The sequence below is a fragment of the Rhinoderma darwinii genome, chromosome 5 (assembly GCF_050947455.1).
Source record: "Rhinoderma darwinii isolate aRhiDar2 chromosome 5, aRhiDar2.hap1, whole genome shotgun sequence".
NCBI lineage: Eukaryota > Metazoa > Chordata > Amphibia > Anura > Rhinodermatidae > Rhinoderma > Rhinoderma darwinii.
The window spans coordinates 162117018-162141155 of record NC_134691.1 but is presented as its reverse complement, the minus strand read 5'-3'; the positions used below and the strand labels follow the sequence as shown (position 1 = coordinate 162141155).

The following is a 24138-nucleotide window of genomic DNA, read 5'->3' as shown; positions in this document are numbered from 1 at the left end:
TCAGCACCCTCGACAGTGAATGCCGAACACCATATCGAAAAACCTGTTGAAAAAAAAGAAAAAATTCGTACTTACCGAGAACTTCCCGGCCGTTGCCTTGGTGACGCGCCTCTCGACATCGGGCCCCACCTGCCTGGATGACGCGCCAGTCCATGTGACCGCTGCAGCCTGTGCTTGGCCTGTGATTGGCTGGAGCTGTCACTTGGACTGAATTGTCATCCCGGGAAGTCAGACTGGAGGAAGAAGCCGGGAGTTATCGGTAAGTCAGAACTTCGTTTTTTTTTTCTACAGGTTCATGTATATTGGGATCGGAAGTCACTGTCCATGGTGCTGAAACAGTTTAACTCTTTCAGCACCATGGACAGTGACTATCTCCTGACGTCGCGTACCGATAATTTTTTTGCCGTGTTCGGCCAAAACGAGTTCGGCCGAACCCGGTGAAGTTCGGTTCGCTTGTCCGGCTTCGCTCATCGCAAAGACACTCCGTTTCGATGTTCGGAAACAGAAAAGCACGTGGTGCTTTTCTGTTTACATTCATCCTTTTGACAGCTGGTGCGCTGTTTCAGTCGGTTCGCTTCCGTGCAACCTGCGTGGTTTTCACGCACCCATTGACGAGCATTTTTGGCCAAGTTATGACCATTTTTGTAGTTATGCAAATGAGGCTTGCAAAAGTCCAAGTGGGTGTGTTTAAAAGTAAAAGTCCAAGTGGGCGTGTATTATGTGCGTACATCGGGGCGTTTTTAATACTTTTACTAGCTGGGCGTTCTGATGAGAAGTATCATCCACTTCTCTTCAGAACGCCCAGATCACACTGTGATGTCACTCACAGGTCCTGCATCGTGTCAGACGAGCGAGGACACATCGGCACCAGAGGCTTCAGTTGATTCTGCAGCAGCATCGGCGTTAGCAGGTAAGTCGATGTAGCTACTTACCTGCAAACGCTGATGCTGCTGCAGAATCAACTGTAGCCTCTGGTGCCGATGTGTCCTCGCTCGTCTGACACGATGCAGGACCTGTGAGTGACGTCACAGCGTGATCTGGCAGAAGCTGGGCGTTCTGAAGAGAAGTGGATGATACTTCTCATCAGAACGCCCAGCTAGTAAAAGTATTAAAAACGCCCCGATGTACGCACATAATACACGCCCACTTGGACTTTTACTTTAAACACGCCCAGCTGGACTTTTGCAAGCCTCATTTGCATAACTACAAAAATGGTCATAACTTGGCCAAAAATGCTCGTTTTTTAAAAATAAAAACGTTACTGTAATCTACATTGCAGCGCCTATCTGCTGCAATAGCAGATAGGGGCTGCAAAATCTGGTGACAGAGCCTCTTTAAACTAGAAAACTGGATTTTTGAAATAAGCACGTGGAGAATTATCTCAAATTTTAAACCTAGCGGTATTATTATAGTAATGTAATATAGTGTTATAGTAGTTCAAATAACTAATTGATTAACAATAATTTTGTATTGTATCAAATTTGAAAGTAATGCGACCAGTCAACGTCCCATTTTTTTTCTATATGTGGCCCACTTACCCGGCCGAGTTTGAGACCCCTGGGATAGACTGGTATGTGTATCCACCTCTATAACTGAAAAAACTGCTAAAAAACAGAGATGGTTCTCAACCAGTGGTACGTGTCCTCTAAGGGGAACGCGCCACGAGTCCAGGGGGTATGTGGCAGGCACACACCCAGTATAACAACCTGTATCTAAACATGACGCTACTATTGTGGGTTTTCTGTGATTATCGGAATCCGCATCGCTTTTATTCTGCTTTTGGAAAATCTCATAAATCCGCTAAAATGCAGTCATTCTCTATATGGAAAAAAGTATTAGGAGACAAGGACACATACACATTACACCGACAGGAGCTTTAATGACACCCCATTCTAAATTCACAGGTACTAACCCCCTTCACTCCACAGCCATTTTAGTTTTTTTCATTTTTGTCCCCCCCCCACCTTCCAAAAGCCATTTTTTATTTGTGCTCTGTAAATTATAGCTGGCTTGTTTTTCACGGCACCATAAAATGTACTGGGAAACTGTAAATGTCTTTGTGGGGTAGAATAAGAAAGAAAACTGATTCCTCAATTTCTAACTTTTTTTTTTTTTTTTAGGCGGGATTCGCACGACCGGGTCCCGCCCGAGTGTCGGCCGGTAAAATCGGCCATTTTGCCCGGCCGGTTTGCATAAAGTTTTGCATCCGTTCCGGGCCGGGCAGATCTGGACAGTGACATCAGCGGCAACTCCTGAAGGTGAATCCCCATGTGTTCGGGGATTCCGCTTCAGGAGTTTCCCCTGATGTCTCTGTCCAGATCTGGGCAGTGACATCAAGCGCTCTGTCCAGGAGCGGAATCCCCGAAAACACGGGGATTCCGCTCCTTCAAGGAGCTAAAGTGGGGCTAGCACATAGCAGAGCGGGGAGATACCTCCCTGCTCTGCTATAGTGGCGTCGCTACAGTTGTAGCAGCAGCAGCTGCTGCTAGCGGTGCCATGGAAGGTGTCGCCGGGCCAGGGCGCTTTTAAAACAAGCAGGGGAAGGGAGCCAGCGCAGCGCTCCCTTCCACCTGCTGTACACCCCGGCCCTGCCACACAGTGTACAGCCATTCGTCCGAATTGCATCAACTCCGCCTTCTCACATGCACTCTACGCTGTGAGGAGGAGGAGATAGAGCGCAAGCGACGGGAAACCCGGCCATCACTCGGAACACATTCCGGTGATGGCCGTGTATTACCCGGCCCCATAGACTTCTATGGGAACCGGGTGGCCGGGTGCCCGGCCGAAAATAGAGCATGTCCTATTTTTTGACGGCCGGTTTTCCCGGTCGTCAAAAAATCGGTCGTGTGAATAGCCCCATTAGGGGTCTATTATTCCTAATGCAGCCGGGTGCCGGCCGATTTATGAACGGCCGGCACCCGGCCGGGAAACCCTGTCGTGTGAATGAGGCCTCTTTTTTTTTTTTTTTTTTTTTAATAGCTATACTACTTTTTCAAGGAAAACACTAATTGTTTTGTGACGCCATTTTCTGAGAGCCATAAAAACAAATTTTTCTTTCCTTCGATTGTGAGGTGGGGCAACCTATATTTATTTATTTTTTTATTTTTTTTATTTTTTTCCCACTGTTTTGTTCACCGTGCTTGTCAAATTTTTTTATATTGTTAGGGTATGTTCACACCCAGTGTTTTCAGATGTAATTCGGGCGGTTTACACCTCAAATTACGCCTGAAAAAACTGCTCTATTACGCCGACAAACATTTGCCCATTGCTTTCAATGGGTTTTACGGTGTTCTGTTCCCACGAGGTGTAATTTTACGTGTCGCTGTCAAATTACGGTGCGTAAAGAGACGGCTGCAAAAAAATAACTGCATGTCACTTCTTGGGACGTTTTTGGAGCCGTTTTTGATTCCATTGAACAACAGCTCCAATAACGTCAGTAAAATACACCGCGAAAAACGCGAGTTGCTACAAAAACATCTGAAAATTTGGAGCTGTTTTCGCCTGAAAACAGCTCCGTATTTTCAGACTTTTTTGGTCACTGCGTGTGAACATACTCTAATAGTTCGTTCTTCTACCAATGCGGCGATAAAAGTTTTATGTTAATACATTTATTTTTTTGCATTGCTTAATAGGAGCAGAAAGATGGCAGACTTGAGGCGATAAGCCCGCTCCATAATTTCCCTCCTGGCCTCTGCCGTATTTATCTGGTGGATGTTGGGAAGGGGTTAATATGGAGTTGGTCCCCTCTTTGCAGCTAAAACAGCTTCCACGCTTTCTATATAATTTTGAAGTGTTTGTGGAAATTTGTGATGGGGTTGAGGTCAGGACATTGTGCGGGCCAGTCAAGTTCTTCCACACAACTCTCCCAACCATGCCGATATGGACCTTACTTTGTGTATTGGGGCACTGTCCTGCTGGAACAGAAAAGGCTTTCCCCCAAACTGTACTTGGTTAAAATTTCTTGGACTAAATTATAAAGTTTGCACTACAAAACTTCTGTTTATGTATGGCCCTATTCACATTGGCGTTCCGTTCTGCCTTATCAAAGGAACAGGACAACAATAATCCTGGAAGGGCAGGCTCCGTTATACAATGGAGACAACCGGTGCCCGCCAAAACCCATTGAGTTCAATGGGTTCCGTCAGGCTGTCTGTGAACTTACTGCACAAAATAGCAGAGCATGCTGTGCTGGTGATTGCGGTATTTTCAGGGGAATCTGCGATGGAGGTTCCATTAGGGGCCTCCGACGCAGATTTGAATTAGATCTAATGCCCTAAAATAGAAGTGTAGGTTTAATCAAACTTTATCTGAAAAATGCAAAGGTGTTGTGCCACAAATCATAATATGATAAATGACTGAAATGCACTAGTATTAAAGGGAGTTAGAAAAACATAGCCGCTCCCTTCAAAAAACAATGTATTAGGCTGGGTTCACACAACCTATTTTCAGGCGTAAACGAGGTGTATTATGCCTCGATTTACGCCTGAAAATAGGGCTACAATACGTCGGCAAACATCTGCCCATTCATTTGAATGGGTTTGCCGACGTACTGTGCAGACGACCTGTAATTTACGCGTCATCGTTTGACAGCTGTCAAACGACGACGCGTAAATTGACTGCCTCGGCAAAGAAGTGCAGGGCACTTCTTTGCAACGTAATTTGAGCTGTTCTTCATTGAACTCAATGAAGAGCAGCTCAAGATTTACGAGCGTCACAGACTCCTCGCATAATACGAGGAGGAGCTTTTACGGCTGAAACGAGGCAGCTGTTTTCTCCTGAAAACAGTCTGTCTTTTCAGACGTAAAAGCCTCTCATCGTGTGCACATACCTTAAGGCTGGGTTCGCACGACCTATTTTCAGGCGTAAACGAGGCGTATTATGCCTCGTTTTACGTCTGAAAATAGGTCTCCAATACGTCGGCAAACGTCTGCTCATTCATTTGAATGGGTTTGCCGACGTACTGTGCAGACGACCTGTCATTTACGCGTCGTCGTTTGACAGCTGTCAAACGACTACTCGTAAAATGACTGCCTCGTCAAAGAAGTGCAGGACACTTCTTTTGGGCGTAATTTGAGCCGTTTTTCATGAAATTCAATGAACAGCTCTAAATTACAGCCGTCAATGACAATGAGCATTTACGTCTGAAATTGTCCTGAAAACAGCTCCGTAATTTCAGCCGTATCGGACGCTGCCGTGTGCACATACCCTAAGGGTATGTTCAAAAACGGCTGAAAATTACGGAGCGGTTTTCAGAGAAAACAGCCTCTGATTTTCAGACTTTTTTTTGAAGCGGAGAATGAAGCTTCTTTTAATTTGACACTTCTTTTGTGGTGATTTTCATAGTATTCAATGGAAAATCTGCTCCAAAAAAAGCCTCAAGAAGTGACATGCTACTACTTTTTATGGAGCGTCTTTTTATGCTCCGTTTTTTTAAAACCGCTGCGTGAAGATGTTCCGTATGAACTAAATACGTTTTTTTCCCCATTGATTTCAATGTTTGTAGGCGTTCAGCGTCCGTGTTTTTCGAGGCGTAAATGTCCTGAAATACACCTGAACATATCGTTACACCTGTCCACAGGTTGCATCACAGTCTGATTTACTTCAATGGAGCTGTCCTGCAAAACCAGACTCGACCCATGAACATAAACCGTATGGACAAAAGTATTGGGAGACATTGAATCCAGGTGTTTTAATCTGTCCCATTAACACGGGTATAAAATCAAGAACACAGCCATGCAGTCTGCCTTTCAAAAAAATTGTGACAGAAGGGTTGTTCTAGAGAGCTAGCTGAATTCAAGCGTAGTACTGTTCAGTAACTCCACCTTGAAGTGGCAGACCACTGAAAATAATATAGGGGGTGAGGCGCATAGTGCATAAAAGTCACCAACGCTCAGCTGACTCAATAACTGCAGAGTTCCAAACCTCCTCTGGCATTATCTTCACAAAAATTGTGCACCAAAAGCTTTATTGTATGGGTTTCCATGGCCGAGCAGCTACATGTAAGCCTTGCATCACCAAGCACAATGCCAAGCGTTGGTTGGAGTGGTGAGAAAGACGTCGCCACCGGACTATGGAGCAGTGGAAATGTGTTCAGCGAAGTGACATCACGCTTCTCTATCTGGAAGTCTGATGGTCGAGTCTGGGTTTGGCGAGTGCCAGGAGAACGTTACCTGTCTGACTGCAAAGTGCCAACTGTAAAGTTTGGTGGAGAAGGGATAATGCTATGGGGTTGTTTTTCCAGGGGTTGGCGTAAGCCCCTTAGTTCCAGTGAAGAGCATACCAAGACATTTGGGATAATTTGTTTGGGGAAGGCCCTTTTCTGTTCCAGCATGACTGTGTCCCAGTGCACAAAGCAAGGTCCATAAAGACCTGGTTGGGTAAGTTTGGTGTGGAAGAACTTGACTGTCCACACACAGCTCTGACCTGAACCTCATCAAACACGTTGCGGATGAACTAGAACAGAGATTGTGAGCCGGACCCTCTCATTCAACATCGGTGTCTGACCTCACAAATGTTGTTCTGGATGAATAAACAAAAAATCCCCACAGACGCACTCCAAAATCATGTAGAAAGCCTTCGCAGTAGAGTGTAAGCCATTGTAGCTGCAAAGGAGGGACCAACTCCATATTAATACCTGTGGATTTAGAATGGGATGTCATAAAAGCTCCAGTAGGTGTATTGTATAGGTGCCCCAATATATATATTTTTTGTCCATCCAGAAGAAAGCACACCCATTTTTAGCATTTTGTACAACCCCTTTAATTGTATATTATCTAGAATCTTGTGTCAGAGATTTTCATTAATCTTTGCGTTGTGCAATAGAGGGTTTGTTTTTTCTATTTTGGAAATTTGCAGAAGTACAAGCTTGCAGACTCTGATGTGATCTTTAATTTGAATGGCCCTTTGGTTAGGATGTTGTCAGAGGTACAGTAGCTGCTAAATAGGTTTGAGGGCTCAAAGATGTGCTGCAGCCCTTTTGTTTAGCAAGGTGGTGGTGATCCATTCTCATAGACTACATTGAGGCTATATGTTGACACATATTTATGACCTGTCAGAAGTTTAATTTTTGGTGTATTCCCCCTTTAAAATTGTACCTGGATGATAGGAGACCTGCACAGGAAACTATCTTGGTTGGTGTCTCGAAAGATGAATTATTCAAAAACTCACGGAAGTTTAACCTACTAAGCAAATAGAGAGAATATATTGGCTGATCTCCCATGTAGTCAAATACATATCAGTCCTTTGTTTGCACTAGCACAAGTTGTGCAGATTTATATCCCTGTTAAAAGTGATATTGAGCCTAGATTTAATTTTATTTTTTACTTCTGTTTTGCTGTGCAGTTGGTAATGAAATAGATCTACAGCAATACTATGATAAAAATACAAAAACATGGCCAATTCACTAATGTATTTATAATCTTGCAGCCAGAAAGTCAAGACCGCAAGATCTTTTGATATAACCTTTTTATATCACACCAACCTACACTATATCTCTTTATATAGTTTGTTTTTTATTTTTTTATCTACCAAAGGAAGGACAAATGGCTAACCGGGTCAGGAGCATTCAAGGCTCATTGGGATCGAAGGCTTGCCCGTCTGGGTTTGGCTATGATAGAAAAGTTTCAGAACACACTGTGCATCCACCGTCTTTTTATGGCAGGTGGTGCAGGTGCTTCGTCTTCAGCGACTTCTTTTGGCATCGACCTTGATGTAGGCTGATGAGCGCTCCTCTAAGCAGGAGCTGTAACTTAGAGCTCCTGAACTTGGAGCAGCCTGCTGAACGCAGCTGGGATCGGAAAACATTCCGACCCCAGCTGCTTAACCCTTTGATCATGACACGGACCGTGGCGATCAAAGGGGACTCCCCTCTTTGGTTTCATCGCCGGCAACCCGGTGACGTGATCGAAGACCGGGGAATCCATCTGCAGTCAGCCCTGGGGACCTACAAAGGACCCCAGGGCTGTCTGCTCAGTATGCCTGCTGTTAGGGTAGCACATAGGCTGCTGTTAGAGCAGACTGTGTCAAAGTGACACAGAAGATCATGTATTAGCATACAGGACTATGCTATTACATTATAAGTAGAAAATAAAGTTATCCCTCAATGGGATTTAAAAATAAATAAATTTTATTTCCCATAAGTTACATTTAAAAAAAACAACCTACACATATTTGGTATCTACACGACCATAATAACTTGAGGAATTAATTTAACAAGTTATTTAGTGTAAAACATGAACGGGATAAAAAAAAAAACAATGCCGAAAATCGCTTTTTCCTATATTCACTTTGGAAAAATAGTATTTGTATAACTTGCACAGTTTTTTTTTGTTTTTTTTTTTCTTCTACCCCCACACAGCGCAGAAAATACACTTTCTCGCACATAAAACAGGGCCTCACACAGCTACGTCAATGAATAAATAAAAGTTATGGCTGCTGAAAGGCAGAGAGGCAAAAACTGAAACACTTAGCTGGTCATTGAGGCCTTTTCAGGCCCGGTCATTAAGGGGTTAAAACAGCCACGTTTTTCAACAGTCGAGGCCCTTTAACAGGAACCAATGATTGAGTGAACGTGCGTTCATACGAACGCTTGTTCCCTGTTGTCCTGTGCAAAGATCAGCCAATTAACAGGCAAACGCTCATTAATCGGCTGATCGTTTCTTTTATACGTCGCTAAATCTTATCGTCCTCGGCAGCACATCGGATGGGCATACACCTAGTATTGCTGCTTACTGTTATAATAGTGCATGATAAGTAATGCAATGTATTCACAATGTTACTTCAGTTTTCATGTAGATAAACTTTATATGTAATGTTTTAAATTTGAGCTCAAAGGTGAATCTACACCTGGTATTGCTGCTTACGGTTACTAGTTAGAGAAATCCTGAGTAGACCAGCTCTTGAAGATAAAATCCTGCAATGATCAGCCAGTTGTCAAGTGCAAGACACTCCTTGGTTTATTATCCTCCCGAAATTTCTTGTTTGATTTTTGGGTCACATGACTCAATTCCGCCACCTTTCCTTATATTTGTACTATATTACATTATTTATACTTGTAGTAATACTTTTTTCATCTTTCGAGGTTCTATGATGAATTCAGCTTTTTATAATAAAAAGTTTCCCCAAAGTCCTTATTCAATGGTCTGAAGATTGTGGTGAAAGTAAAGGTCCTCTTACACTGGCCAATCTTGGCTGGTGCAACGAGCGCCGATCGAGACTGCTCGTTGATCGGTGCTCGTTTGCTCCTGTCACAAGGAGCTATGGATGGGGACGGGCGGTCGTTACTCCGATCACTCATCCCCATACGTTATCGTGTCGATGAGTGTTTTCTCGTTCATCTGCTGATCGCTGCCCTTTTAACACAGGGCAATTATCGTCAAGGAGTGTTCTACGCACGATTGTCTGCACGATAATTACCCAGTGTAGAGGGGCCTTCAGTGCTGGAGGTGAGCATAAAAGAGTTTGAAAGATCCTAGAGGGTTTTTTGTTGGGTTTAAATGCAGGGGCGTTGCTGGGATCTAAAAATATCAGGGGCATAAACCAAAAGGCCGGATTTACATGAGCGTGTGCGTTTTGCGTGCGCAAAAGGTACATAAAAGCTTTGTGTGTCAGCAGCGTATGATGCGTGGCTGCGTGATTTTCGCACTTCCGCCATTATTATGACACTGTATGTTTGTATACAGAAAAGCACGTGGTGCTTTTCTGTTTACATTCATAGTTTTTACTTCTGTTGCGTGAATCACTCTCATAATAAAGTGCTTCCGTGTGCTGCGCGTGATTTTCACGCACCCATTGACTTCAATGGTTGCGTGATGTGCGAAAAATGCACAAATATAGGACATGTCGTGAGTTTTACGCAGCGGACACACGCTGCGTGAAACTCAGACTGTCTGAACGGCCCCATTGACTAACATAGGTCCGTGCGAGGCGCGTTGCACGGACGTATATCACGTTCGTCTGAATAAGCCCTAAGGCATAGGTTTTGTCCCTCATCCAAAAATATATATTTCAGAGATCATGGCTATATAACAACTTTTAGAACACCTGCTTAGATACATCTCATCAGTATATTGTCCCTGGTAATTAATTTATAGTGAAAATCTGCGGGGCCCGGGAAACCTAAGTAATTTGCCTCGTCATAAACACAACTGCATATTAAATATATCTGAATAAGTCACGCATTTATCAAATAATACCACTATGCAAGGGCCAAATAATTACCTCTACACTGACCACATATTTATTGAGTAATGCCACCATACTGTTGCTGAATAATACCAGTATATCATGAACAAATATCACTACATAGTGACAGTCATACAGTTAGCAAATAAAGCCTTGTTTTACATCTGCATCAGTCATTTCCGCTGCTCTGCTATCTCATAGGAGTAGGATAACGAAAATTACAGCAGTGACTGATCTATCGCATGACGGACTCCAATAACCTCTTGACTTTTTATCATGGTTTTACCTGACAAAACAGCAATCCATGCTGCACTATTTTATCTGGTGGATGTGTCCTAACGGTGCCTCCAATGCAGATGTGAACGCAGCCTTATACTACTATACAGGTATTAAATAATTTTGCCACATTGTCACCACATACTGGATTACCATATAGTGGTCACATAATAGCATATCCATTCTGCAGACCATATAAGTGAATACAGAACAGTAATGTCCACTGACTCATAGGTAACGTCTTCTTGATTGGAGGTGTTCACTTATTTATTTTTTCTTCTAAGTCAGGTGTAGACCACCATGATGACTTCTCCCAACCATTACTCCTCTCATTAGAGTTTGCTGCCCAGACATCTTTGAATCTACGCCTTTGCTAGAGCACCCACTCATATAATGTAATACCCTCTCCCCCTATCTTGTTACCATGACAAACCGAGCTGCAGGCTTCCTCATCCACTTTAGGCCGGGAGCCTACAAGACGTTGAAACGAGATCCCTACGTCTCATGGGCTGCAGGCCTAATGTGGACCGTAGCCTACGAGAGTGAATGGTGGAGCAGGGAGGCATAGTATTCAACTGTTTCTGTGTCCTGAAGACGCAGATACAATTAAATGTGGCAGCTGCTGGAAATCCGGGGGCACTGTGCCAAATATCTGGGGAGTAATGCCTGGTGCTAGTGACGCCACTGTTTAAAGAGGTTATTTTAGTTTAGAAACATGGGAAATTCTGAATTAATATGGGGAGGGGGTAACCAGTTCAGAATCCTCCATCTCTTGAGCAGTGGGTAGTGGTTACAAAGAGACCCAAGGGAGGAGAATGAGTGGACACTGTAATTCTCAATCCTGCCTATGGTGGTGCTGCAGGGAAACTTAACACTGACTTCCAGGTTTCCAATAGATTACATGATCATTAGGAGTCACAGCAGGGGAATACTTTGTGATCAGCTTTTTGTCAAGGCACCATTCTAACAAGTAGGGATTGTCCAAAGTGGCCAACCCCTTTTTATATATTAAAACAGGCTTCTAGCACATGCCTGTCCCATACTGTAGAACTGATTTTAAACCGAGGTCCATGAGTAAAAAAAATTGTGGCATGCAGCACAGCATGCTGTTTTATAGAAGTATTATCCCCTAGGAAGCATTTCTCCTATGGAATGATACAATGCCTCTGAGGCACCAAAACGGCAGCAACCGGAGTGGCTCTGGTTCATAATATAGGTAGGATGAGTCACCTGACCGGTTTCATGGGTGCTGTTACTTAGGCTGAGTTTACACTGAGTTTTTTTGCATCTGCCTGCACGCCATTTGCTGCGTTTTTCACTCGCGCCCATTGAGTGCCACGAGCAAAAAAACTCAGCATAATACGCTTTCTCTTCCTCCCATTGATGTCAATGGGAGGTCAGAGGCGTGAACGCCCGAAGATAGGGCATGTCGCTTCTTTTTACCGCGAGTGGTAAAAAAAACACATCCGCCTCCCATTGCAATCAATGGGAGGCATTTTCAGGCCTTTTTTTTTTGTTTTGTTTTTTTTGTTTTTTTCGGTGCGTTTTCCGACGCAGTTTCCGCATCAAAAAAAACTGTGAACAAGGCCTTACATTTCTGCTTTTCTCAAAATAAACAATTTTCTGCCCGTCAACAAGGGAGATAAGAGAGCAACTCAAAAATGATCACTAGCAATTCATATTTTCATTTCGGAACATATATACTATAAGTAGACACTTCTCTGTAACCAGACACTATATTATCCTCTCTGCAGTGATGTTCGGTTGGTTGGAAGTATATAAATTACCATTGTCGTTTTTTTATTTATTTATTTTTCTCCTTTTTATTCTTGCAGGCTTGAACAATGAATTCCCTCGCTACAGCTAATGGCAACTTTGCTATTGATCTGTTTAAGAAGCTTACAGAAAGTGATAACAAACGTAACTTGTTCTTCTCCCCAATAAGCATCTCCTCCGCTCTAGCAATGGTTTATCTTGGAGCTAAAGGAAATACTGCAACTCAGATGTCAAAGGTGGGCGCTAAAATTACAGCAACGGTGATGTATCTGCTGGCAGGAAAAACTTGTTTTTACCAGTGAGGAACAATTTGCTTCAATTGCCCAGGTGTTTGTTTTCCTGGAGCAGGGTCTGTGAAAAGTTGAGCTTTTAGGCCTCATGCACACGGCTGTGCCCGTAATCCCAGGCCGCAATTGCGAGCACGGCTGGCCGCCAACCGCATTTTCGGGCCATGCTCCCATACAAAGTATTTGGGTTGCCTGGAAGCCTTATGGGATTTTGCATGGCACAGTCTTTAGTGTTCATACCTATTATAAAAAAATAAATAAATACTGGAACCCCGACCACTAACGGCAAGTGAGCTCTGGGAGTAGAAAACATGTAATTCGTATGGTCTTTCATTGACCTCTCAAGCTCTGCATTTCATTATACTCTGCCTTTCCTTATCTTTTTACACTGTTTCTCCATCCCCCTCCACATCTAGACTCCTCCATGTTTCAAGCAGCAACACGGTGATCACTGACTGGATCTAACCACTAAGATCTTTAACCCCTTAACGGTTTATCCCAAGCAGTGTTTGGGATGCAGGAAAAGGACCTTACACTTTAGCCCAAGCACAGCTCAGGCAGTGTGACTGGAGAGAGAGCTGCCATTCAAGGCTTTAGCTCTGGCTATTACAAGGCTAGAATCTTTTTTCCTTTAAAACAAGACCGATATCACGAGCTCTTGCTGCGATCTATCCTGATCTACAGAAGGTTGAAGTGGGAGCTGCATATACTAAACTTCCAGCTCTCACTTCAGCCTGTGAGGAGGGGCCGGCCGGGGTGTGCTGGCAGCCTGTGGAGAGAGAATAATCTCCTGTCCCAGTATTGCTTCAGATGACCCCCCCCCCCCCTCACAAGTGGAGGGGTAACACAGACTTTTGTTCATGATATCACCCCCTTGTCAATCAGAAAGCATACTTGCTCCTTCATTGCCACATGTGGGGGTGGTATTGTTTTTTTTTCCCTTTATTTTTAAACTTGATGGACATGATTTTTTTTTGTTTTTTTTTCATCCGTACTAACTATGTAACCCCTCAGATCCCACAGTCCGCAACGAAGTGGTTTTACAAAAAAAATTAAAAATCAAATTTCCCTTTTAGGCCTCGTGCACACGAACGTATTTTTGTCCTCCCGTAAATACGGGTCCTTGGTCACACTTATTCGACCTGTATTGCAGCAGTATTTACGGACCCGTGCCCATAAATACGGGTCCGGTGTCACCAGTATTCCACCCGTATTTACGGGCACGTTTTCGCTGCAAAATTGCCCTGCACTAATCGGCAGCCCTTCTCTCCGTGCAATATAGAGAGAAGGGACAGCCCTTTCCGCAGTAAAAGTAAAAGAATTTCATACTTACCCGGCTGTTGTCTTGGTGACGCGTCCCTCTCTTGACATCCAGTCCGACCTCCCTGGATGACGCGGCAGTCCATGTGACTGCTGCAGCCAGTGATTGGCTGCAGCGGTCACATGGGATGAAACGTCATCCCGGGAGGCTGGACTGGAGGAAGAAGAGGAGTTCTGCGTAAATTAACTTTTAATACTATTAACTCCAGCGGTAGTCACTGTCCCGAGTGCTGAGAGTTACTGCAGATCAGTTAACTCTTTCAGCACCCTCGACAGTGACTATCCCCTGACGTCGCCTATTAACGCTCCTGTAATTACGGGAGCCCCATGGACTTCTATGGGCCTGCCCGTGCCGTTATTACGGCCTGAAATAGGACATGTTCTATATTTTGCACAGGCACCTTCCCGTAGGCATACGGGAAGGTACCCGTGGCTAATAGAAGTCCTATGGGCCCGTAATTACGTGCGTTTTTACGTTCGTGTGCATGAGGCCTTACAGAATGTTTTTATTTTTGAAAAAAAAAAATAATACAAAAAATTACATTTAATTGGTATCCCTGCATCCGTAACAACCCTTTGCTATAAAATGAATACATTATTTATCCCATGTGGTAAACACCATTAAAAACAATGCCAGAATAGCATTTCATCTCGCCTTCCAAAAACAGGAATAAAAAGTAATTAAGTCAGAATGGTACCCAAAAAAACAAGGCCTAATACAGCTCCTTCAGCAGAAAAATAAAAATGTTATGGGTCTTGGATTGTGATGACAAAAATGTATTTATTAAACGAGTGTTTTTAATGTGCAAAAGTAGTAAAACATAAACCATTTAAATTTGGTATTGTCCTAAACATAACGAACCGTAGAATAAAGGTAACGTGTAGATACCGCAAGTTGAACGCCGTAAAACTAAATAATGCGACATTGCACAGTTTTTTCACCCCTCCCCCCAAAAAAATGTCTTATCCCAAAATGGTTACTATAAAAACTATAGCTCATCCCGCAAAATACAATCTTTTGCCCTGCTCACACGGAGTATTGCGCAGGCGGAAAAATCTTGCTTTTGACCATCCGGCACAACACTTGCTGCGTTTTTTGGTGTTTTTCGCCCGCCGCCATTGAGCGCCATGGACAAAAACCGCAGCGAGAAAACTCTTATGGCAGTCTGTCTGGGAATGGTACCCAGACTGCAGTAAAACAGGTGGTAGAAAGTTGGCGTCTCCATCATAACACACAGGCTTACAATGTTTTTTAACTAGCACATTTTATCTCTCCACAATGTGAATCCTTTTATCTTTTTGTTATAGGTTCTGCAGTTTGAAAAAGTAAAAGATGTCCATGCAGCATTTCAGTCCCTTATCTCTGAAATCAACAAACCAGACACAGATTATCTATTAAGAACTGCTAACCGCCTATATGGAGAAAAGTCATTTACATTCCTTGATGTAAGTTAATTGTCCTCATGAGCCTCAACTAAGACTTTGTTCACATCTGCGCTAGGGCTCCTTTCCGTCGGAGCGGAGCCCTGACGGACACAAACGGAAACCATTGGTTTCACTTTCCATCACCGTTGATTTCGTGCCAGTGCCAATAGTTTCAGTTTGTCTCAGTTGTGCAAAGTTTCCGTCGTTTTGACGGAATCAATACCGTAGTCTAGTACGGTATTCATCCCATCAAAACGACGGATGTGAACGAAGCCTAAGTTCTGTTTTTTCTTTAATGCAGCGTCCTTGTTTATCAGTTGTCATTGTTACTAGGGGAAAACCAGGCGTTTGTGATGCAAACCCTCTACTTCTAATGTAGTACCGGAAGCCTCCCGTCTGAATAGTGATGTGATAATTTTGCGGTGTGATTTCTTCCTCATTTTGACTGAAGCATATTTAGTGAAGCCTACTTGTTACTTGTCAATTGTAAAATGTAAACTTTTGTTAATACATTTTTACCAGCCCCAACGCCTTATGTTGCAGAATACGTTGTTGGGATGCAGACTAAACTTCTTAAATGATATTTGAACTTTGCAGGAATTCCTGGGGTCCACTCAGAAAAACTATCAAGCGGATTTACAGTCTGTGGACTTCTCCGCAAAGCCAGAAGATTGCAGAAAGGAAATAAATTCATGGGTAGAACAGAAGACAGAAGGTGCTGGCAGAGGACACTTTATAATAAATCTATCACATCTGACCTATGCAAATAGTAGTACATGTGTTTATCTACAGGGGGTGGGGTTGTGTTTTAAAAAAACAAAACACCATTTCTAGCATACCTTTTTACTTTAAAATTCTTGTCAACCTATTCTGTATTCTGCAGTAATCTATAATTGGGGAGAAAAAAATTGGATTTCTGGATACAAACGTTCATACAATAGGCCTCATTTATCAAAACAATAGAAAAACAGTCCTTGTTACCCATAGCAGCCAATTACAGTACAGCTTTCATAAAAGTGGAGCTGTGATTGGTTGCTGTGAGCAACAAGGGGAATTATTTCTGTTAGTTGAGGAACAATAGGGGAGATTTATTAATACTAGCACACCGTACAATTGGTGCGCCAGTCTCTATCCCAGTGCAGCATTCACCAGATTCCTCAACAATCTTCATGAGTTGCGTTTGACAAGCCTGACAGTCACGTGATGGAAAAAGTAGCACATGAGCTTCATAAATGTTTTGCCCAGTTTACTAGCATAAATACACTGAAAAATATTAAATTTAGACCGAACATCATACTTATGAAGTCTTTACGCCACTTTTTCTAATACTTGTGACTGTAAGGAAAAGTCGGAGGGGCTGCAGAGCCACACGAATTGCAACTTCTTTATTAATTATCTGTCACCTTTCTTGATGAAAAACAATGCCAGGTTGTACCTGTCATTTCATGTTTTTTTGTTTTTTTTTCTTCGCAAGATTCATCAACGGGTAGATTGGTAAATGTGGGCAGTCTTTGCATAACTTGAGATACTGCCACACTGCTTTGCCGCTGTGCCAGTATTAATACATTTCCCAAACTAAGACACCTAATGCTACAGTTTAAGCATATTTCTGCATCCATTTTATTCTTCGGAGTACATGAATGTGCCACATTCATGCTTCAGCCTTTTATTTCAGGTAAAATCCAGGATCTGTTGCCCAGCGGCAGCGTGGATTCTCTCACCAGATTAGTACTTGTGAATGCAATATACTTCAAAGGAAATTGGTCAAACCAGTTTGACAAAAATAGTACACGTGAAATGCCCTTCAGGCTGAATAAGGTATGTACTGACAGGCTGAATTTTATCATTTTAAAGGGGTTGTCTGGTGAAATAAAATGAATGGCCTATCCTCAGGATAGTATCTGATCGGTGGGGGTGCTATTTTTTGCACCTCTGCTGAACAGCGATGCTTCCCCTTTCATTGCGTACACAACTTCAAACTGTACAACGCAGACACATTCGTAGCAGCATTGCACAGTATTGCAGCCTCCACTAATTCACTTGAATAGGTGAGGAGTGGCTATGGCATATACTAGAGATATGCCTTTCACTTTATTAGATGGAAATGACCGTTTGAATATAATTCCGTTAGGACTCGGCCGTTTTATGAACCTGATACTTATAAGTTCTTTTGAATGCTGATGAAGAAAGTTTATTCTCTTGTTTAGAATGAAACCAAACCAGTGCAGATGATGTATAAGAAGGCCAAATATCCAATGACTTACGTTGGGGAATTGTTCACCAAAGTCCTTGAGTTACCATATGTTAATAATGAATTGAGTATGATCATAATGCTCCCTGATGATATTCAAGATGGAACCACAGGACTGGAGAAGGTAAGAAATTGTCCACTATGTTTGTTTTTAATTTTACTGCTCATCTAAGTTTTATGAACGTATCGTTTCTGTACCAAAGGCCATTGATCTCTTTTTCCCTCTGCATTTTTTTTTTTTTTATCTGTAGGAGGCACATAGTCAATGTAACAAAGTACATATCGTGCAACTGTAACAATATCCGTGGATATTTTTCCCCTCATGTCATTGTAAATTCTTCATTCACTTCCGATGTTAAAATAAAACTAAATTAGAACAGAAAGGTTTTATACTTTGTCTTCCTTAAAGAGTAACTGTAGTTTCAAAAAACTTTTGATATGTCCTAGTGACATATCAGAAGATTTGATTGGTGGGATCCTGGGTGCTGAGAAACTCACCATCACCAAAACGAAGGTGCAGAAGCACTCTGCTTAGCACCCTGCACCTTCGGCTGTGATCGGCTCTCCTTGTTAGGCAGAAGACACGCCTCATAGATGTTCTATAATATGAGTGTCTGTTTGTATTTGAAGGGGTTGTCCCAGCTGCATTTTATCTGATCATACAGTAATATGAGAATGGTGAGCTGCACTGATTATATATCATACGCATATTTTTATTACACCCGTTCTAAAAGTAAAATTAGTGCATGAACACAATTGGGCTCTAAGCTGAAATCCGGACACTGATCAAAGCTGTCAAGTTCCTTAATATGCTCGGTTAGCCATGTCCTCACCAATAATGCATAAATAGGTGCATTTATACAGTAGCTCTCTTCTGAGGGTTTTTAGAGTCATGTTCATGCTGCATATTGCAGCTGCTTTTCTCAGCCTGTCGGAGGGTCAGCTTGCTTGTCTCCCTGTGACTAACTTTAGCGCCTATATAACCCCTATAGAACTGTTCACAAGCTGATCTTAAAGGGCAATTTCCATCTTTGACACTAACAGCATATCTGCGGCATATGTCTTAAATGTCTGATAGGTGAGGGGGCCATCTCTGTGACCTATGTCTAGAATGGCTATCGCCCCACCAACCCCATTCCCACCAACCCCGTTCCCACCTTGTAAGGTAGGCTCTAGACGCATCATTGCTGGAACAACTGAGCTACGCTGTTTCCAGAACTCTCATAGTAGTGAACTGGGACCCGCATCTGTCAGACATTTATGGCGTATTCTGTCGATTCAGACTGGAATTGCGGACAGGTATTTTGCTGCATTTTATAGTATGTTGCGTGTCTCTTTCGTTTTTGTTTTTTAAATTCGAAGTATGTCAATTTCTGCTGTGGAATGTTCGTGTATTTATTTAGGAATTTCTTCATTAAAATTCGGTGCATGTGATGAAAAGAAAATACGCAGCTAAATCTGCACGATTTGCTATGGATCTTCCGCTGCAGATTTCCTGTGGGGGTTTTTTGCTGGATATTTCCCGCAACCGTATAAAAACCCTGTGACACTAATATAAAAAATTACCTTTGATAGGTTTAGGGCAAATGGATCTGGTTCCAATTCATGTAAACACCAATACAATGAGACCCTACTGCATACTACGTACACATGGAGGCATGGAGATTTAGTTAACCTTTTCTTTTTTGTGCTAGCCATAACTTTTTATTTTTTCTGTTGACGTACTGCTCTCTGAGGGATTGTTTTTTGCCAGATTAGTTGTATATGTTAAGTGGTACAATTTTACGGTACTTGTACGCTAGCGTGATTTTGTTTCATGGGAGCCCTAAGATAAGGCAAAGTCTAGATACATTGTGTAATGGATTTTACCATTATACATACAGGAAGCTGGGTCACTTTATGTTCAGAATATTTCCTTTAGATTGTTAGCTCTTATGGGCAGGGTCCTGTTTCTATTGTTGGTAGATGTTTGCTTTCACTGTTTGAATTTTGTATGCTTAATGAATAAAGGTAGTTGCTCTTCGCAAGTGGGAACAAATTTAATGTTTGGGCGGGTCTTGACATTCTCCCAACATCTTCCAATTCGGAAACTAGGATCAGGCACATTGAACTTCTTCCCTGGAATTTCCCTGAGATTTCTGCCATAAATGTCTGGCAACAGCATATCCACCCTCTCCTTACTGAAATAAACTTGCATACTTGGCTGTCCCAGGCTAGCGTGAATGCGGTCTATTTGCTACCACTTTTTTTTCCCCTAAACGGTCTCCAAATTTGAGGGTATGGTGTTATTTTTCCTGAGCCCCTCACTAAATACACTGTCCTTCTACATCCATACTTTATAATTTGATTAAAAAAAAACTTTTTAATGTAACTGTTGCAATGTTTTGTTCTTTTCAGCTTGAAAAAGAGTTAACGTATAGCAAATTTTTGGAATGGACAGATCCAGAAAGATTGGACATTACAGAAATGGAGTTGCATTTGCCAAAGTTTAAGCTAGAAGACAAATCTGACCTGAAATCAGTACTTAGTGACATGGGGATGCCTGATGCCTTTGACCAAAGCAAATCCGATTTCTCAGGAATGTCTAGTAATAATGAATTAGTGCTATCTAAAGTAGTTCACAAGTCTTTTGTGGAAGTGAACGAGGAGGGTACAGAGGCTGCCGCAGCCACTGCGGGGATTATGACTCTTCGTTGTGCAATGATTGTGCCAAAGATTTTCTGTGACCATCCATTTCTGTTTTTCATCACTCATACACAAAGCCGCAGCATCTTGTTTAGTGGTAGATACTCTTCACCCTGAGAAAATACGTTGAAATCCATAATCTTTTAGGGGGCACTAAACCTACATTACATGTTAAACCAATGTTATTCTCACAAATGTGTTGTTTTTTAAATCACTCATCGTACAGCTACTTCAAAAGAAGTGTCTCTTACTCTACACTTAAGGGGGTTGTCCACTACTGAACAACTGATGTCCTATCCACCAGATAGGTCATCAATATATCATTGGTGCGGGTCTGACAACCAGACCCCGCACCATTAAGCCGCTCCGGCTGCCCACGGGCACCGAATGTTAAGGCCCATTATGCGATCTACGGAGCAGGAAGCAGTTGGCTCTGTACATAGCATAGCGGCCAAGCTGCAGCTCAGCCACTATTCAGCGGCCGGAGTCTACTGCTTCCAGCATGTACGTCCGGTGCTCGGCGGTAGCTGTAGCGGCTTAACAGCGTGGGGTCTCGCTGTCGGATCCCCACAGATCATGTACTGATGACCTATCCAGTGGATAGGTCATCAGTTGTGTAGTAGTGGACAACCCCTTTAAAGGCCATGTACACTTTTTTTTTTTTTTAAATGGCATTTTTTGTATTCCTAAATTAATGTGGTTTGTCTTTTGAATTGACTTTTATATTTAAAAAAATAATTTAACTTTTTTTGAAACTGCTTCTATGTATCCTGTATACATAGAAGCGTTATCGTTGGCTGAGCTGATTCCATCAGTTCAGCTGAACTGATGGCTTGACTGAGAGTGGATCCTGTGTGTCTGACCCACGGGATCCACCTGACATTCATCACATCTAAGTTATGATGTTATGACACACAGGAACCGCTCTCAGCCAAGCCATCAGTTCAGCTGAACTGACATAAGCTGTATCATTGGCTATGGGCCCGTGTATACAGGATACTTAGAAGCTGTATCGTAAAAAGTAAAATTCAAGATCTGTTAGAAAAGTGCTTAAACACATTGATAAAAAAAATAAAAACATTCCAAGGTGTACATGTTCTTTAATATCCTCTTCATAATCTTCCATATGCATAGTGAAATAGCTTCATCTTCCATATTGAAATTCCATCTTTAGGATAAAGCACGTGTAGTCTTTATTCAAACTTTGATTTAGACCGCTATATTGTACCTGTGTTTAACAGTCTGTATTCTGGATGGAATACCTGGACTCAGCAGTTGTACTGAACCAAACCTGCAGCACCACATAGATAAGCTGAACGAGACCGAAGTATGATTGAACTTGCATGGCTCCTTTGATCAAAGGATGAGGCATTTCACCTCCTGTTTTAGTTATTTAACTCCGCTTCCATTTACAAGAAAGACGTGCTGGATTCTTAAAGTGTAGCTAAACGTTTGACAAACTTCTGACCTGTCATAGTGACATGTCAGAAGTTTGGTGGGGGGGGGGATCTCAGTGCTTAAACCCCCACCAACTCAATCGCTAGAACAAAGCAGCTGAAGCCCTCGTGTGAGCGCTCAGCTGCTTCGTGTCTGTTCGGCTTTTTCCGGAAAGACAATGTATCGAAGTACGGGCCATAGACTTTCTATTAAGTCCGTACACGATACATTTATTTCCGGAAAAAGCCGAGCAGACACTAAGCAGCTGAACACTTCAGCTGCTTCGTTCTAGCGATCGGTGGGGTCTCAGTGCTCGGACCTCCACCAATCCAAACTTCTGACATGTCACTATGACATGTCAGAAGTTTGTCAAACGTTTAGCTGCACTTTAATAGTAAGATGCCCTTGGTTGCACACATCTTACCATCACAATATTGAAGGAAAGAAGATATGGTCTTATCATTGTAGTAGTAGTTGGTGTCTGGCCTCTAAAAGATCCTAGATGTCCTGTTTATTGTAGAATGGCTTATTACAGTTGGGCCCCTATCTACATATGTTTGTCACAATTTACAAAACTAAATGGGGATTCTTTTTTGTTTTTGTTTTTTCATATATATTCTTGCACTATTATTGTTAATGAGTTTTTCTGTTCATATGATTCACATCATGCTAATGATTTTCATAAATTTTAATAAAAGTAATGTGTTAAACCGTACGTGTAATCGTTAAAGACCATAATAAATTGTCCTATGTATTATAATGGATCTGTTCAATTTTCATTTATTTCTTTTGTAATAGCCCAAGTGTGTCCTGCATCAAAACAGGCCTTAGTTGCAGGCAATGAATTAGATCTTCTATAGTACAGTGTGTTGTCTATATTGTTGCTGTGTAACGTAATACTGTGGACTTTTAACAGATGTATACCATTTTTAACTCGTTGCAAAAAAAAATGGTGCTTTCTGGCTCTTTCATATTAATACTTGCTGGACAGTGGTGATTCTGGTGCTATTCCCTCTATATAGGAAGGAAATACAAAGCGTGTACAGTGTCAGGCCCCATGCACGTGGCCGTGCCTGTAATCAAAGCCCGCGATTACGGGCACTGGCGGCCACAGACAGCCACTTGCATTTTTGGCCCGTAAAAAGCAACAGAACATACATGTTCCTTAATTTGTGGTACAGTTCTACAGCCCGGACACCTTCGCGCAAATATACGGGAAGGTGTCCGTGGTCAATAGAAGTGAATGGGTCCGTAATTACGGATGATTTTTACGGTCGTGTGCATTGGGCCTAAGACAATAAAGACAATTGCAGATTTTGAAAGAGATGAGGAGGTGCATAACCAATCTATACCAGCAATGTTCGTGTGCTCTTTGTTTTGGTCTGGTTTGTGGTTTTGTTTTTTGTTTTTTTTTAAATTACAAACTTAAAATCTTTTTGTGACTTAGGTTCAAGTTAGTACCACACTTTGTCCGTGGCTATTCTCTCCTATCCCCAAAGGTTTTTAGGCATAGTTAGAGGTTGCCTTGGGTTGTTCTATATACACTGGTCATTCTTCCTATAGTCCCTTGCACTGGTTAACCTTTTTAAATATGGTGCATGCTTTTCCAACTATTCACTATATCCATAAGGGTATGTTCACACGCTTAGCAAAAAACGTCTGAAAATACAGAGCTGTCTTTAAGGGAAAACCGCTCCTGGTTGGAAAAGAACCGTTTACGGCCCAAAAAAACGGCCGAAAATAGCCCGTGTGAACATACCCTTAGAAGCATGCAGAGACGTGAACTGCTAACACTTTCTTCTTGTCTCATTGAAGTTTTCCCAGTTGATCACTAGGATTCCTACACAATCAGAGGAACAGTTGTGCTTACCTTTGTCACTTAAAGAGGATCTGTCACTAGTTTTGTAATCCCCTACATAATCTCATATGCGCTGTCACGCTAATAACGTTGGTGTAAATTGTTCACCAAAACTTTTCTTATTTTCAAATTTAGGCATCTTTCTTAAAATGCAAATTAGACTATACTAGACAAAGGGGTGGTAAAGCTGCCCTTTCTCTGTGGGTGGTCTTGTCTGTCTGACGCTGTCCAATCCGCGTGATCTCCGCTTCTATCGCGAGATCACGCTGTGCAGGGAAGGAGAGAAGCTGTATGTCGCTGATTGGACAGGGTCATACAGACCATAGACACTGCCAACAGAGCGCATTGCCACCGCCTCTTTGCTTAGTATAGCCTAATTTGCATATTAAGAGACTCCTAACTTTGAAAATAAAAAACTTTTGGTAAACCTTTTACACGAACATTAACAGCGCATATAACATTAGGTAGGAGATTGGCCATTACAAAATTAGTGACAGATCCTATTTAAAGGGAACCGGTCACCAGCATTTCACCTATTAAGCCAGCAATACCTGGTGGCAGTGGGTGAAAAATAATTTTTATGTAACCTATAATTATCTTCTAAGTAGGCGCTGCATCTTTTTAGTCTTCAGTTTTTTAGT

General features: G+C 42.3%; 1 protein-coding gene across 3 annotated transcripts in view; it reads left to right on the top strand.

Moving 5' to 3' along the window:
• Positions 1-24138, top strand: part of LOC142651694 (serpin B6-like) — a 33714-nt gene that overhangs the window by 4696 nt on the left and 4880 nt on the right. Inside the window, exons 2-7 of one of the 3 annotated variants that reach the window (XM_075826700.1) lie at positions 12294-12470; positions 15150-15287; positions 15864-15981; positions 16942-17084; positions 17474-17641; positions 19915-21438. In XM_075826700.1, the coding sequence (XP_075682815.1) occupies positions 12303-12470; positions 15150-15287; positions 15864-15981; positions 16942-17084; positions 17474-17641; positions 19915-20319 (1140 nt within the window). In that variant the 5' untranslated portion in view covers positions 12294-12302 and the 3' untranslated portion in view covers positions 20320-21438. Of the gene's footprint in view, positions 1-10511; positions 10569-12293; positions 12471-15149; positions 15288-15863; positions 15982-16941; positions 17085-17473; positions 17642-19914; positions 21439-24138 lie in introns of those variants that run through there. The other 2 variants (XM_075826701.1, XM_075826699.1) reach the window with 2 other exon arrangements.